Source organism: Lolium rigidum, chromosome 7 (assembly GCF_022539505.1).
Source record: "Lolium rigidum isolate FL_2022 chromosome 7, APGP_CSIRO_Lrig_0.1, whole genome shotgun sequence".
Classification (NCBI taxonomy): domain Eukaryota; kingdom Viridiplantae; phylum Streptophyta; class Magnoliopsida; order Poales; family Poaceae; genus Lolium; species Lolium rigidum.
The window spans coordinates 268,992,916-269,009,967 of record NC_061514.1 but is presented as its reverse complement, the minus strand read 5'-3'; the positions used below and the strand labels follow the sequence as shown (position 1 = coordinate 269,009,967).

The window sequence follows — 17,052 nt, the reverse complement described above, 5'->3', positions numbered from 1 at the left end:
CTGACAGGCATCCCATGCGCAATTTAAAACACACATTTATTCCGCCCAGCCCACCACATCTCCGCCTCACCCACTATTCCTACACACCTCTTCCACCACCCACTGACACGCGGACCATCCGCACCACGGGCCCACTTTCAGCGACACACAACACGGCAACCCATCGGTCCCAGCCCCGGTCGCTGTCGCCACGCCCTGCCACCGGTTTCGTGCCGCGATTGCTCACATCACACCACGGTCGCGTACCCAGCACCGCAATTCCGGGCACCACACAGGGGCAGGAACGTCATTTCGCAGCCCCCCATTAATTAAGTCCACACGAGTCGCAGCCTCACACCACGCTAGCGGACGAGCCCGGTTTCCCGAGACTGCCCCTCGCTCGCCATCGCCTCCAAAACCACCTCCGCCTTGCTCCTCACTCACTCGCAGACCTCCGCTCCAATGGCCGATTCGCCAAACCCTAGCTCCGGCGACCTCCCCGCGCCCCCAGCGCCCGAGATGCCCTACCCCGCGGATCGGCGCGTCGCCGCGCTCGCCGGCGCAAGGTACAAGGCCATGTCGCCCGCGCGCCTGCCGATCTCGCGCGAGCCCTGCCTCACCATCCCCGCCGGATTCAGCCCCTCCGCGCTCCTCGACTCCCCCGTGCTCCTCACCAACTTCAAGGTCACCGCCTGCCGCCTCCCCTCCCTCTCCACCTCTTAGTATTACCGCGGGATCTGCGAGCTGTACGGGGTCCGCTTAATTTGAGCTGGGGAAAAGGCGGGATTCCGATGCGCATTACCTCCCCGCTCTAGTTTACGGCACAATTGTGCAGGGTCGTGGCCTCGGAATAATGCGCTTTCGCATTTCCGGCGGTGCCATGGAACTTCCTTTTGGGCGCCGCGATATGCTTGTTTTTGCGCCGGTTTCTTCTTTTGGGGCGCCCCCGCCGCGCGCCGTCTACTTGCTGCGGAGTGAGTGAGGTCGTGCGCTTCTGTGGGCTGGGGAAATTCCTTATTCCGTTACGCACACACTCGGTGGCTGCGAGAACAAATCATCATTTCGTGCGTGTTCCTTTTATGGGGCCTTCGCATCGCAGGGCCTTATTTAAGGACACCCTCCCTTCCGGCTTTGGCTGGTACTGCACTTGTGGTGTGCTAATAATAGATGGCGCTCGTCCATGCGGGAATCGCCAAGCAGCTGGAAGCGGGATTTCTTGCATTCGGGTTGACCTTTCTTGTTATTCTCTCTCGGGATTGGGTGTAGATATGGTAGGAGTTCTCCTAGTTCCTCTTGCTTGCACCCTGCAAACTGAAATAGCCTTTGCTTGCTGGGCATACTCACTTGCTTGCTGCATCATTGTTACTTTCTTTGTCTCCCTTAGCTGTTCTTGTTGGCCTTCTTCTTCATTTTCCCCTTTCAAGCGTAGGATAGAATGTTCTCCAAACATGTTCATTTCAGAGGGCTTAAAAACCGTATTTAGAACTGTACCACTACTTTCTATATGCAGTTTGCTGGCTATAATGTTGCTGTACATATTTGGTGTTCACAAGTATTTACAGGGCTTCGGCCAGGTAGACCTCTAAAAATAGTTAACAAAGTTTTCTGTTCAGGTTGAACCCTCACCGACGACTGGTTCTCTAGGCATGGCTGCAATTATGCACAAGATTGCTCATCCAGACATACCGCCTTCACCACGGGATAAATCTGTTCGTACTGCCCATGCAGATGGGGGTTCTAGGGATTTTGAATTCAAGCCTCATCTCAATTCGTCTTCTCAGTCACTGGTACATTACCTTCCATTTTCTTTGCTACATATGTGTCTATAGAAATAAATGTGCTTCATTCTGTAGAACATCAAAATCAACTTTAAGCATTTTGTTTCTATATGGTCCCACACATACAATTTGGCCTTTATTTTGCATACTCAACCAGTAACCTTTTTCCAGCAAAGTTGTTGAATTGCTGCATAATTCTTAACCTTTCTTCTCTTTGCCTCAAGAACCCCCGTAAACATAAAAGGAAGTTCATATCATATTGTGCTCTCCTGTGTTATGCTGTTCAGTATTAACCCAATTAGTCTCCACCACATATAACGCAGACTCTTTCACAAGTAGTGGAGAAAAGGTTTCTTGTATAAATGATAGAGTTTGAACAAGTTGCCTAAAATGATAGCTTGGAGAAAAACTAGAGTGCATATGTAGTATGGTCTATATATGCTTGCTAAATTACTCACATTCTTAATTCTTGTTGAGTTGTTGCACGTATTTAGTTTTCCATTGTCTAACTTCGGTAATGCTCACATTTTGTACTGCAGCCTCCTGTTATGAGTGATTCAAAAAACCATGAGCCTTCTATGCAAAATCAAAGCATGAATCCCAGCTCATCATCTAGCAATATGGTGACTGACAACAGACCTCCCTGTTCACGTGAGTCAACTCTTGCAGTGATTGTTTCAAGTGCTCCTAACCAACCTGTTGGAATGGTTGGTCTGTCTGACAGTCCTGCTGAAGTTGGTACGCCTGAGTTGCACCAAATGAATGGCTCTGAGAATGCCATGCAAGAACCACAGTCTGAAAATGTAGCTGAAAAATCGGCAGAGGATGGCTACAACTGGCGAAAATATGGACAGAAGCATGTCAAGGGAAGTGAAAACCCTAGAAGTTATTACAAGTGCACACATCCTAACTGTGAAGTAAAAAAGCTACTGGAGCGTGCGGTTGATGGTCTCATCACCGAAGTTGTCTATAAGGGTCGTCACAATCATCCTAAACCCCAGCCCAATAGGAGGTTAGCTGGTGGTGCCGTTCCTTCGAACCAGGGTGAAGAACGAAATGATGGTGCTGCAACTCCTGATGGTGAGACTTATCACGATTTCTTTAAAAAAATGTTACTGGTCATATAGTTTGGCATCTTGGCAATGTGCATTATTGTATCTTGTTTTGCAAATATAAGTATATTGACATCTATCATTGAGTTGTAGTATCATATACGTATATTGACAGCTATCTTGCTTTTGCCTCTCGACTACCTTCCTATTTTTTTCATGAACGTCTTATAGTAATAACAACAGAATTGTTCAAAATCGAATATTCTTGGAAAAGAATTCCTTGAAAGTACAAAATAATTTTATATGTTTCCCTGAGTTGTACTTGGACATCGCAACAGATATATTGGTCAGTCCATATACCAAAGAAAAACTGTTGGTAAAGATGTTTTTAGATAGATTGCGAATCACTCTTTTGTAGGTATCTCAGCTTTGTATGCTAATTTGCAGATAAATCTTCAAATGCTCTTAGCAACCTTGCTAATCAAGTACAGTCAGCTGGTATGCTTGAGCTTGTTCCAGCTTCAGTTAGTGATGATGACATCGATGCTGGAGTTGGAAGACCCTACCCTGGGGATGATGCTGCCGAGGAAGAGGATTTAGAGTCGAAACGCAGGTACGCTTGGTTTGGACTGGGTTCACCCTATAAATCCTGTGAAGTGTCAAGCCTAATCTTGTTGTCTACTATCAACAATGGAAGCAGGAAAATGGAGTCGGCTGGTATTGATGCTGCTCTGATGGGTAAACCCAACCGCGAGCCTCGTGTTGTTGTTCAAACTGTAAGTGAGGTTGACATCTTGGATGATGGGTATCGTTGGCGCAAATATGGACAGAAAGTTGTCAAAGGAAACCCCAATCCACGGTAAGTACTTATTTTGTTCATTAATTACCTTCTCTCCTTTTGTTGCTTTGCATGTGAACTTATGTTAATGTAATGGTAAAATATCGATCTATAAAACAATAATGGTAAAATATCTACTCTGGTTACGTTTTGTGGATCAGTTACCAAGTAACTTATGCACTCTATGCATAACTTTTTGTTATATGCTTGGTCAGTCATGAGTCATCTATGTGTCGAGTTATGGATTGATAGAAACAAAATTAAATGACCTTTGAACCAGAATTCCACTTCGCATCTATGCTCATTGTTTAGGATGAACAAATTAAGTGGACATAGCTGGTGAAGATATGTGGTAGATGGAGTTGAAATATCTGCTACTTCACCTTTATCACTGTTGGTGGTAAAATAAGGAGATTGAAGAACTTGCGTATTACAATCAGCCCATATGGAGATGAAATATCTGCTACTTCACGTTACATTATACCATCTAAAATGTCATTCCTAAGCGGTCATAGCGAAGGCAATTGATTGGTTGGTACATGTCTGTGCTTTTGGATGGGGGGGCTTTTGGCTTGAAGCCTGTTGCAGCTTGATTTCTGAGAGCATAATCTGTAGGGGAGGATTAGGCCGGGAGCAACAGGGAAAGCTCTTGGGAGCCGTATAAGGGTAGATGCAGCTGGGGCTGGAAGCACTAGGTGTGTTGGAGAACAACCATTCCGTATTAAAATCAGCCCATATGGAGATGAATATCTGCTTCTTGCCTACTTCACGTTACGATATACTGTCTAAAATGTCATTCCTAAGCGGACATAGTGAAGGCAATTGATTGGTTGGTACATGTCTGTGTTTTTGGAAGGGTGGCTTTTGGCTCGAAGCCTGTCACAGCTTGATTTCTGAGAGAGTTATCTGTAGGGAACGATTAGATCGGGAGCAGCAGGGGAGCTCTTGGGAGCCGTATAAGGGCAGATGCAGCTAGGGCTGGAAGCACTAGGTGAAGATATTGTGTGCGATAACCGATAGCGTAAAGGTCTGAGGGAAGAGATAGGAGTACCTTTTAATTCAGTCTCATGGTCGCTACTTGATTATATAGATGATCTTCCTTACAAACCGACTCTGACTCCATGTCTAATACAATCTGACCTATTCCCTTCCATCAATGGGGATCCTACTTGCTGACACTTCCACCTAATCTTGATGACTACCTGTTGCTTGTCCATCCTGTATTGCTGCTATCTCCTAGGCTGCACCGCTGCAGCGACACACAAGTTATATAAATATTTGGTTCGAAACCAACGGCTGCTGAAAATTGCTAATGTTGAAACTGTATTTGGCACACATACAGTTTGCTGTCTGAACTCCTAGACTTCTTCTTTTGCCAAATATTCATGGGCACGACAAAATATTTGACAAACATTAGGAGTGCATACTTTGGTGCAACCAAACAGGCTATATTGATATACTTCTGTGCATGGTTTTTAAGGCGTCCGCCTTAGGACGCTTAGGCGATAGAGCGCCCCCTAGTGCTTTCCCGCTTTTCCCGCTTCAGGTGCTTAGGCTGTAGAGTGCCCCCCAGCACTTTAGGACACCTTACCGCCTTAAAAACCATTCTTGTGTGTATTTATATGTCCTGCCCTTCCACGACTTCAGTTTGTACATAATTTTGAAAGCAATGTTGCACAGTTAGACCATATGAAATGCTATTTGTATGTATATACCCAAGGGAGGCAATTAATTGGTTTGGGAGCTCTTTGTTTTGAAGTCACATGAACATGCCCAAGGGAGGCAATTAATTGGTTTGGGAGCTCTTTGTTTTGAAGTCACATGAACATGCATTTTATAATCGATATTTTTGTTGGAATAGTAATGCTGAGAGTCATCAAGCTTTTAAGGGCTCTAGGGTTCTGGCCCTCTGTCTAGTAGTACAATCACCCTGACGAGCTACTGGTTCAAGATAATCTCATACTCCATATGTCGTCTAGCATAGCTCGTTTTGTACTTTTCAGATTCCAGCGCAGAACTTAAACTATGATTTTCAGTCATAATATAGTACCTAAAATAACTACTCCATCCGATTCATATTACATGACACTAATATAGATGTATCTAGACACACTTTAATTGTAGATACATCCATTTTAGTGGAAAATAATATGAATCGGAGGGAGTAATTCATACTATAAATAGTTGAGACAGATCCGGTGACATTATTTTCATATATTCTGTCTACTCCGCATATATACTACAATTACACATATACTACTGGTTGAAGTTTCAAAAGGTCAACCACGTGGATCATATGGCACCTAAATATGTGGATAGAGTATTTTACATCACCATATGTTTCAGATTTAGACAAGGGGCAACTAATTTATCATGGAGTGGCAAATGTGGGGCGGTTCACTCATATGTTCACTTTTGTTCTTGACTTCAGGAGTTACTACAAATGCACAAGCACAGGATGCCCTGTCAGAAAGCATGTTGAGAGAGCATCGCATGATCCTAAATCAGTGATAACAACATATGAAGGAAAACATAATCATGAAGTTCCTGCTGCCAGGAATGCCACCCATGAGATGTCCACACCTCCCATGAAGAATGCCGTGCATCAGGTTAATGGCAATATGCCGAGCATTGGCGGCATGATGCGAGCATGTGAACCCAGGAACTTCACCAACCACTATTCTCAAGCGCCTGAAACCAACACCGTGAGTCTTGACCTTGGTGTTGGAATTAGCCCGAACCACAGTGAGGCCACGAACCAAATGCAATCTTCCGTTCCCGACCAGATGCAGTATCAAATGCAACCCATGGCTTCAATGTACGCTAACATGAGGCACCAATCAATGGCAATGCCAACGGTACAAGGAAATGCAGCTGGCCGTATGTATGGTTCCAGAGAAGAAAAAGCTAACGAAGGGTTTACTTTCAAAGCCACACCAATGGACCATTCAGCTAACTTATGCTACAGCAGTGCCGGGAATTTAGTCATGGGTCCTTGAGAGTGTCTACCAATGCCTATAGCTCCAAGAATCATATATTACCAAAAATGCTTTTGTAACGACAATCTCCTCAGCAAGATTCTCAATTGTGTATCATCTACAAATCAGTTCGGACGGAGGCAAGTAAGCTATACCTCGGGGCGCACTGCAGCTATACATGGGTCTCTCAAGGCGGGAAAGACCTCTGTTGTATGTAGCGTTGCAGCCCTACATTCCTTGTACAGTGAACCAGTTATGGTTAATTAGATTATAAGAATTTGGTTCCTGAACTGTCCTATCTTCTGTACTTGAATATTGATAGAATATAGATTCTGGTAATTTTCTTTACCTTTTATGACAAATTTATATCTCTAATGGATGTGAACTATGAAGAATGCCATTGCCATAAGATGACATATGAATGTCATTGCCATACATTACAACTGTTATTTGCGAGGGTTTTACTTACTGCCAGCCTTTCTAATCTACCAAGTGCCAAGACCAAGCGTTTCAATCATATGGTAGACAGTAGTAATACTGATTATGATTAGAAGTCTGAAACTGAAACACATACCCCTTACACTTGGACTACACCTCTTTTTTCGCATGATTTTTAGCTGAGTATTTTTCTGGTAGCAGAACAGCATGTGTGTTGAGTTAATTAGGCCTCTCTAGGCCTGTCATATCTTCTGTACTTGAATATTGATAGAATATAGATTCTGGTAATTTTCTTTACCTTTTATGACAAATTTATATCTTTAATGGATGTGAACTATGAAGAGTGCCGTTGCCATAAGATGACATATGCATATGTCATTGCCATACTTTACTACTGTTATTTGCGAGGGTTCTACTTACTTCCAGACTTCCTAGTCTACCAAGTGCCAAGACCAAGCATTTCAATCATTTGGTAGACAATAGTAATACTGATTATCATCAGAAGTCTGAAACTGAAACACATACCCCTTACACTTGGACTACACCTCATCAGCCTTATTCAGGCCTGACCTAAGCTCACATTGCAAGAGCATGTTACATCTCCATAGCTATTTTCTCCACACATCACCAAACCTTCCTAAAGTAATATAAAGCAGGCATCTAAATTGTCTACCAAAGGCGAAGTTACGAATAAGTTCGTCGTCAGATAGCATTGTAACGCCACAACACCTAGTGCCATGCGGACGAAACCACCAGGGGCCTGTTCTTCCATCCGAGGTACAGCACCCCGTCCGTCTCGGCGAGCTTGTAGTCCACCGAGTAGCTCTGTAGCAATGTCCTGATGGTGGCATTCACCAGCGAGCTGAGCGGGGACGGTCTGAAGCCAGCCATCATCAGACGTGCCTTCCACTTGCCAAAGACTTCATGTCGTTCCACCCTCTCTGCACCCTCGCAGGCGACGAGGTTCACGATCTCCCTCGCCAGGCAGTGTTGCTCCATGTTGATCCTCTCCTTGTCGTCTCTTGGGAGTGACAGGTCGATGGACTCGAAGATGGCAGTGTAGTAGTCCAGAGTCTCTGCGAACCTCGGCACAAAAGGGGCTGTGTTTGTGTTGGACTCCTGCTCAACAAGGGTGAGCACCTTTGGAGACAAGCTTTTCACCAGCCTTAGGATTCGGTCTCGGTGGTTGGCAGTGCTCACAGTCTCATCTGAAATGTGGTGCAGCTCCAGGGTGAAGTTCACTGCGAGAGCTTCGCCAGCGCGGACTCCAAGATGCTTCTCTTCCACTTCGTCGCCAGCGATAGCAAGTGAGCAGAATTCAAAGGGAACCTTGTACAGGCCAGCGATGTGTGACAGCCTCCTCCCAACTAGCTCTAGCCCGCCACCTCGTGCATAAGCTGAAACCGAATCATCAATTCCTGTGATTCTTACAGTCGGTGGTCCACCAGGCCTGGCTGCAAGGGCCTGGAGGAGAGAAATCCACTGAGCTCCTTGAGAGATATGGAAGTCAATTATGTGAATCCTGTCTTCTCCCTTGACAGCCTCTGCAATCGCACCATTTGCCGACATGTAGCCAAACTTGAAGTAGGGGCAGGCCTCATACAGGAAATGCATGTAGGACAGGAGGTCAGAGCCCTTTGGTTCTTTGCACTTCAAAGCTTTGTAGATCGAGTGGCCGGAGGAGGCAAGCCTTGCAACTAGGCCTTCCACCATGTAAGCTCCCAACCTCTCAAGTGGCTCACCAGATACTGCAACCATTTTCCTCAGTTCTGGCACCATCATATCTATTGCGGGACCGTTATTCTCTTCTACAGCTATAGCACAAGTAATCAGTAGCTCCTTCAAGTTGCCCCTAGGAAAGCCCTTCTGCTGCATCCACTTCTCCGGTTCCAGCGAAAGCTTGTTCTCAAGGCTGTTGACGATCTCAGAGTCCGGCCCAAGCATTGCAGCCTCAAGATCCTTCAGTTTTTGCTTGAGATCAGTAGGATCCTCGGTCACAGCACTTACAGGAGATCCATGTGTGGAATCAGAGTGACTGTCATCCTGAGACGAAGGGCTCCCACTGCCACTCCTAATGGATGGAGGAGTGAAGCTATTGCTGGAGGGCGAATCATGCCTCATACAATCAGCTGCCGCAGAGGAGTTCAGGGTATACTTGTTTTGGGTAACCTGGTTTTCATAGCTGGCATCTGGTGAATGAGAGTTGAGGCTATAGTGATGCTGTGGCACAACATGTGTGTCTGGAGATGACTGGTAAGTGTGATAAGGACGCTCTGGGTTGGCAGAATACTGGAACTGGTTGGGGTTCTGCCTCTGCTGCATTTTGCTGAAGGGGTGCATCATCCTGGAAGTCGGAGTATCAGCCATCCTGGTTCAGTAAAGAGTCTGAAACACTAATTACTGCATGTTATCTCCGGTGTTGCTGGTGTGACAAGAAGATCTGACAAAGAACTGGGACCAAAATTATGCAGCTGCTTGGTGATATCTCTTCTAGCCCAGAAATCCAGATGAAACAGAACCTGAAACAATTATGAAAGACTGTAAGAAGGATATCACATCTGAGTTACCAACTCGGAAAGTAAAACTGGCACCCAAAGCTTAGAGTTGCAGCAAGAGAAGTAAAATTGTTGTATTGCACACATGGAAACAGACACAGAAATAGTGTACCGTATCCAAAGAAAAAAAATGCATGCACATCAATCATCCTAGTTAGAACTAGCTAGAGCAAACAATTATGGTAGGAAATCTTGTGCATGTTCTTTTCATATTAATCTAGGGGTAGAGACAACACAAAACTAGCAGGAGCAGAATAATTACAGCCGATCGTAGCTACACGAATGAAAAGCAGTAGCATGGCGAGATGAAAGCAAAAGCATAAGCAGACCAAGATAGCCTGAAGAAGGCACTTTGACTTGCTTGCCAAAAGCCCATGATGCAGGTCAAACAACAAGCCTCAAAGTCTCTCACAGCTAACACATGTTACTGTCCTGCAACACAACAGTACAGAAGACTAGGCACATCATACTACTTGTCATGGTACCCAGGAAGTGAAGGGAGGGTGCATGTTGCAACGCTGTCACGCTGAGCTAAGAACAGCGTCACGATTGACATATGTGCAGTCTGATAAGAGTAACTGATTTTTTTTTTTAACCAAACAAGCTCTCCTCGCCGATTTCATGTAAAGAAGTCGTTAGTGTTTCGGTACAACAGCAAAGAAAATAAAGAGGAAACAAGCAAACAGAAAGAAAGGTAAGATCAACTACAGCTAAGCTATTACATGACATCTGAAACCATTAGCGGGACCTTTCTTTTTTGTATTTTTTTTCTCTTGTTTGGCTGTGTGCATCATTTATGCCATTAGGGTATAATGTTGTTGCATAGGCTGGGTGTAATTGGTATCTCCATGATATTAATATATGCTCTTTATTGAAAAATGACATCTTAAACCAGAACTAACCAAACTTAAGCATGATAATAGTAACTGCTAGATACAGTAAGCAATAATGGTGCCAAATCTTGCGCAATATGAGTGAATAGTAGTAGCATTAAAAGATGAAACCAAAATCATAAACAGACCAAGATACTAGTCTGAATCCCTCGATGCAGTCAAAGTCTCTCACAGCTCACACATGTTACTGTCCTGAAACAGTACGGAATACCGAGCACAACAAATACCACCAAGGATAATCATCTATGCTGCAATTGTGTCATGCTGAGCTAAGAAGAGCGTCACGATTGACATCGCAGAACCTCCCAAAAGAAAGAAAAACACCCGTACTAAATTAGTATGACTTGAGCGCGCGCAAACAAAAGAGAGGCCTGTAGAGGACGGGGACGGGTCGTAAGATATCCCCATCTCATAATTTCCTACACCAACTCAGCCAGCACGGGCAGTTTGAGTGTTTGACCCGTCGCCCCAACTACTCCAGGCACAAGATTAATTAACTACGAGTACTTGATAATTTATTTAACTACGAGTACTGGATCTGGTGGTTTACTGGTTTTAGCCGCTGGTTTTTCACAGACTGAGAAGTCTAATCTACTGTAGGGTAGTAGCATACCAGTTGCGTGCGTTTACTGGACGTTTGACGCGGTCTAAGAAAATTCTCCGTAGCTGCTCAGGTGGAAGCATGGTCATGGCCTAGGCCTAGCACTGAGGCCGTACGGACAGGTACTGCTATTCCCCCAGGCTTGCAAAATATGCAGGGGTATGGTCACTGAAGTCTGAACTAGCTCTTTCTCACGCGCGACAGCCAATCTCGCGAGAAAACGAAGGAACTGGGCAGCGGATTCACGGGAAACTACTGGTGAGTCAAGTGCTCAAGAAGCGCAAACCTGTGTACCTAGCTAGCTACCAGGAGCTAGAAGAAAGGCTTGCAAAACATGCAGGGATCTATCCACATGGTGACTGAGCTAGGAGAGCAGCTTTTTTCTCAGGCGCGCGCGACCACCAATCTCGCAAGAAAATGAACGGGCGGGCCGAACGCCGATTCAGGGAAACCAATGGTCAGGACTGAAACTTGAAGAGCCCCCTAGCTAAACCGTGACCACCCGAGACAGGCGAGGGGAGGAGGACATGAGCTCAGCATCCATCTCCCAAGAGCTCATGAAAGGGGATCGGACATGGTCACTGAACTAACAGCAAATAGAACTACGGAAGCAGCATCTTTTTTTCACGCGCGCGCGCGACTGCCAATCTCGCAAGAAAATGAACTAGCTGAGTCGATCCACGCAAACCAGCGCTCACAGCGGAATATCTAGAGCCCCTTGCTAAGTATCGCCGGATACAAGCAAGGACACCAGCTCAACATGCTCATGGAGCCCGAACTCAACATACAGCTAGCAGAAAGAAAGCAAAGGCTGGAAGGAGGCGCGAGGCTACCTTCTCCGTGCTAGCTAGCTCCGGCCGGTGTCGCTCCGCCGCCGCAGGCTCGAGCCCTTCACCTGAGGGGAGGAGGATTCGGTGTGGCTGATGCTGAAAAGCCCCGAGAAAAGTGGGTCGGAGGAGCAGATCGCTGGTCGAAGTAGAGGGGAAGAGGGGAAGGAGGAGGAAGTGGTGGTGGGAGTCGAGTGGGATGCTTGTTTCCTGTGCGGGGAGCTAGTGGAAATATCGGGTGGCCGTTGCCCTATTTCTAGCCGCAGCGCGTGCGCGTCGCCCGCGGTCTCGTGCCATCGTGAGGCGTGACGCGCGCCAAGGGCCAGACAGACAGACCGTAGGGGTGGGCCCCGCCGTGGCGTTCAGACCGCGTGCTGCCGTGGCGCCATGCCAAGCACGGGTGCTGAAAAATCTCTCTGACTCTCGAGACCAACCGGTCCTGTACGCGCTCGCGCTCGTGCATCGAATTATTTGACGCGCTCAGTCTCAGGCTCAGCTCGATCGGCGGCTGAATTGTGGGTGGGATCGGACACCGGAGATGAGGAGGAGGTTCTAGAACCAGAGGAGGCCTGCCTGAGCGCCAGGTCTTGTTTTGCGATCACTGTGATTGTGGGATGACGATGCTTATCGTAGGCGGCCGTCGCTCTCTCGCAATAGGTCATCACGTGCTTCGGATTGGATTGGAGCTCCCCTCCCGTTGGTAGAGTCAATTAGTAGGTGTTTTTTCAGTACTGTAGACATTTTGCACCGCTTGCAGATCATATCTGCCACTTAGTCCGTCATAAGCTCAAGTAATCACCACACGAGGATCAACAGCCTGCAACTCTGTAAAACACAATTGACATGCAGGTACAGAGTGCAATTTTGTCATCAAGATGATGGGACAATCGAACTTTTATTCCTGGCAAATCTATATGGTCAGTCATCCAAGCAGCTTTCTACCGTGTTACATATTTGGTAACTAGTTTATAATGTTATTTTTTTCTTTGATAAGGAGCAAATATTAATATCGTGGTCGTGGAGATAATAGTTACATCCAGCATCTGCAACAACGCACTGCCCTAGCAGCATTACGGATGCACAGAACCAAAAAAAAAGAAGAATTATAGTAAAAGAGAGATGTCCCACTATAAAGATCCAACAGCCCTAACACCACCAAAATAGCACCAGAAATTCAGCTTCTCCAAAAGCGACATCTCCAAGAAGGAACGGAGCACGAGCACCGTCGTCTCCCGATCAAAGATCTTAGTTTTCATCCTGAAGAAAGTCATCGCTCTCAAAACAATGCCTTCAACAAGGACATTGCCACGCACAACAACCAATTAAGGCCAGACCTTTGATTTTCACCCTGAAAGATAAGACTATGAGCTTCTCATGTGCAATCGCCCCCACTAACATGCCATTGCTCGAAGTCACAAATCAACAAGCCAATTCCTCATTGCTGCCCAGACTCAAACCGCCATTGCTAGTCCTCAAACCTCGGCTTCCATGACATTCTCCACCAGCATCATGGAACGAGAACATGTCCCATGATATTAACACCCAACAGAGTTTCGAAGCGCTCTCTCTGAAACCAAAAGGTTAGAGTAAAACATGGGTGCGCATGACCGAATCCCTTCTGAACCATCAAACTCCAGGCATGAAGCGCCCGGTGGATCTCACCGATGGAGCCTTTCGGAACACGACTCTTCAGCCAGATCGATGATGACAGACAACTGGTAGATCCTCATCTTGGCGCCGAGAAGGAACCCTGGGACCACTACCTTTATTCGAGCAGAGCTAATCTAGGAGATGGCGATCCGGAGTGTTGTTTCGCCGGCGTGGACAAGCCATCACCAGAACCTATAGCTCCCTGGATGGACCACTCCGTCCCAGATCTTGGCCCAAAACGCCCATCACAAAGAACGGCAGCCCAGATCCTCGTCGATAGGAACGAATCGAAACAACGATTCACCGTCTCCTCCTCGATCTGCTCTGCCCGTGAGTGCCGCATGCATATCACCCACCCGCGTCGCCGGAGATGACAGATCTAGGCTGACACCCAGGCCCACAATAGGCCTTCTCCACCCACAAATCCAGTGAATTGCGCCGCCGCCTGGCCCAGGGCGCCGCCCCAACCAACGCCCGCCGGATCCTCCGTCGAGGCCGCCCTGGCCGCCCCAGCGAAGACGCCACACCTCTTTCTCTCCCCAGCGCCTTGGGCACCGAGGACAGCCGCCACCGCGACCACGCCGGCGGCAGCGGCGATAGAGAGGACCGCCGGGAGGAGGCTTTTGGCGGCAGAGGGTGTGTCGCCCCTGTGTCGCCCTGGGGGGGGGGGGGGAAATTGATGATAACCCCCCTAGTTGGCGCGCCTTCTATCATAACCCCCCCTTTGTGTCGCTGACATGTGGGGTCCGGACCCACATGTCAGTGACACAAGGGGGGCTATGATAAAAGTGTGCACCAACTTGGGGGGGTTTTCCTGGATTGCCCCGCCCTGGGGAGCGACATGAGAGCTGTTTTTTTATCGATAGGAGAGCTACCCGACGAGTCTGCCGCCGCTAATGTTGTTTTTTATTAGGTTGGGAGCGGTTGTCGTTATTTAGTCGCCTTGTCGGCTATGCAAAAATTACAAGGTTTTTAATGATACCTTTTTCTCTCATGCATGTTATCTGTTGTGCATAGATTTGCTCCGTTTATGGTCGTATCTAGAACACGTGGGGAATCGAGACCTATTTATGAAAAAAATTACACCGTTGAAAGATATAACGAGGGATATTTTCATCTCACATGGATGGCAGCTTGATCTACGGATTCATCTTCCATCTCCATAGGCGGCTTTACAATGTTTTGAGGATTACTTGTAATGCACCTTTTCTTTAACCTATACTCGTGCGACTGCTTATATCTTAGTTATGCAGAGATCAATGTAATACTTAAACCTTTTAAGTAGTAAAACATATTTTACCCCAAAAAAATGCGGGTGTTAAACACCAAATAATTTTTTTGAACCAAGTGAAACTAGCTTATGGTTTATGAAAGTATCTACAAGGTTAGAGAACATGACGAGGGATATTTTTATCCAACATGAACGGCAACGTGATGTACAAATTGGTCATAAGCTTTACCGTTTCATGAGAATTACTTGTATTGCACTTTTATATGTTTATTTTCACTTAAACTTGTACGGTTGTGTGCAAGTGTTTAAGGTTTAAAGTTTTTAAGTAAAAATCGGATCGTAAAACATGCAAGTGTTTAGAATCAATTAATTTTTTTGAACAAAGTGAAGCTAGCTCATGGTTTTGAGGATCGCATCAAACTCTCTTAGTCCATAGCTTTCTTCCACACCCGGAGCATGCATGAGCGTCTCCACTATTTTGATGAACAACACTTCACATGCTGATCTTAGCTTTTCCAGCACTTTGCCGGTAGATATTCTGCGTCTACACGGATGAAAAGGCTGGGAGGTCCTAATCATGTTGCAATTCTCATCAATTCTTCTTTCACCGGCACCATTTCGTGTCTGTCCCGAGACTTCCCACTTTCTGTTCTTCCTTTCTTGCTGTCCTTTGGCGCTGAGCTAAAGAAAATTCATAAACATGGGTACTCTTAAATCGATTAAATTTAGTTGAAAATTAAGTTACGTAGTGTACCGATCTTTAAGTTAGAAATTTCGGGAGGAGGAAGTTTTTCTCAGACTATTCATTCGAAACTTGCATTTTTAGCTAAGCTACATAATTTTGAATTTAACTATATAAACTGGCGTACACATACATACATGTGTCCTCTATCTGTAGATTTTTTCAGAATTTTTTGAGTGCTAAAAATACGAATTTTAGGGTTCTATAGTCACGCGAGTTCATGAGTACCTAGAAGCCACTACATATTTTCCGCGGTGAGCAACCTTTTCATTGTTTTTCACTCCTAGATTCCTATGAGGTCTAGTTTGGTTCGGTGAAGCATAAAAAGGGCTGATTGGTTGCCCTTCATGTTGTGCCCATCATGGTTCTCACAACCATTGAATCAGCCTGGAAGGAATGTCTGAATCGGCCGTTTACTTGGTCGTGCTTTGCTGAGAACATATCCAGTGCTACCACCCCTTTAGGTGCTATCGTACTACGGTACTACCGTATAAAAAAACGTATTTTATACGTGTCAAAAAGTCATACGAAAAATTGTGAGTGCTCATGAAGCATGTCTCTACATCCCAAAATTTCATATCCAAAAACGACATGGACACTGAGAAATAAAAAAGAGAAAATCAGCATGAGCAGTGTCATTTTCTGATTTGTCTTTTTGTGACACTAGGTAGCACTATTTATGCTGATTTTCTCTTTTTTGTTTCTCAGTGTCCATATCGATTTTGGATATGAAATTTTGGGATGTTGTAGGGACATGCTTCATGAGTACTCATATTTTTTCGTATAATTTTTTGACACGTATAAAATACATTTTTTGTACGATATCACGGTAGCATGTAAAGAGGTGGTAGCACTAGATATCTTCTCGTGCTTTGCTTTCCCTCACTCTCCCTTAACTTCCTTCACCTGCTCTCTTCTAATTAACACAAGCATGCATCAATTTTTTTTACAACTTACTGTGAGACAAAAAGCCCCACATAACTCATATCAGCGATGCACATGAAAAAGATGCACGTCAATGTGAGTTCATTATGACACTCGGTTTCGAGTTTCGGTTAGCCCTAAATCGTAAATTGTGTGTTGATGTTTAGTGCCTTTTTGAGTGAATTTGGCCAAATTCGTCGCCCATGGCCGACCGTTTGAAATTTCCTTTGAGTAGTACCTTCACATCATCATTCCGCACAAATTATTTGTTGTAAGTTTTCTTTTTTCGGTTGGAGTTCATTTAGGTGTAATGTAACTTGCTAGTATACTATAACATGTGCACACGTGAGAGTTTATTTGGGCGCACTATAACATGTTGCTAACTACTTCAATCTCCGTGGATACCGATTCGTTTGGACTCCAAGCGCAAACTGATGTAGCAAGCATGTTTTACTTGCAAGGTTGACTCGAGGGTTTATATCGAACTCTCAGAAAAATAATAGAATTACACGTCTATTTCCTCTTCAAACAACCTACAAAAAAAAATTCCTTGCGTACCCAACTCC

The 17,052-nt window shown here is 45.5% G+C and overlaps 2 protein-coding genes and 1 long non-coding RNA gene across 3 annotated transcripts; 1 reads left to right on the top strand and 2 right to left on the bottom strand.

The window, feature by feature from the left end:
* Nucleotides 1-426: 426 nt before the first annotated feature.
* On the top strand, nucleotides 427-6,987 carry LOC124675377 (WRKY transcription factor SUSIBA2-like). The gene is made up of 6 exons (XM_047211450.1): nucleotides 427-663; nucleotides 1,593-1,766; nucleotides 2,297-2,837; nucleotides 3,257-3,422; nucleotides 3,510-3,668; nucleotides 6,079-6,987. Exons 1-6 carry the CDS (start codon nucleotides 442-444, stop codon nucleotides 6,644-6,646), a joined length of 1,830 nt encoding a protein of 609 aa, XP_047067406.1. The 5' UTR covers nucleotides 427-441; the 3' UTR covers nucleotides 6,647-6,987.
* Nucleotides 6,988-7,133: 146 nt separating this feature from the next.
* LOC124670217 lies at nucleotides 7,134-7,638 on the bottom strand. Its single transcript, XR_006992438.1, has 2 exons — nucleotides 7,609-7,638; nucleotides 7,134-7,219 (listed from the first exon to the last, which is right to left on the bottom strand). It is a non-coding gene; the product is annotated as an uncharacterized LOC124670217 (long non-coding RNA).
* A 129-nt stretch (nucleotides 7,639-7,767) lies between these two features.
* LOC124674350 (chitin-inducible gibberellin-responsive protein 2-like) lies at nucleotides 7,768-9,445 on the bottom strand. The gene has a single exon (XM_047210388.1). It carries the CDS (start codon nucleotides 9,428-9,430, stop codon nucleotides 7,793-7,795), a length of 1,638 nt encoding a protein of 545 aa, XP_047066344.1. The 5' UTR covers nucleotides 9,431-9,445; the 3' UTR covers nucleotides 7,768-7,792.
* Between the last annotated feature and the right edge of the window lie 7,607 nt (nucleotides 9,446-17,052).

Coding starts and splice junctions, on each gene's coding strand:
- LOC124674350 (XM_047210388.1), bottom strand. CDS start 9,430: ATGGCTGATACTCCGACTTCCAGGATGATGCACCCCTTCAGCAAAATG.
- LOC124675377 (XM_047211450.1), top strand. CDS start 442: ATGGCCGATTCGCCAAACCCTAGCTCCGGCGACCTCCCCGCGCCCCCA. Junction 2,838..3,256: donor TGGTGCTGCAACTCCTGATG/GTGAGACTTATC, acceptor GCTAATTTGCAG/ATAAATCTTCAAATGCTCTT. Junction 3,423..3,509: donor GATTTAGAGTCGAAACGCAG/GTACGCTTGGTT, acceptor CAATGGAAGCAG/GAAAATGGAGTCGGCTGGTA.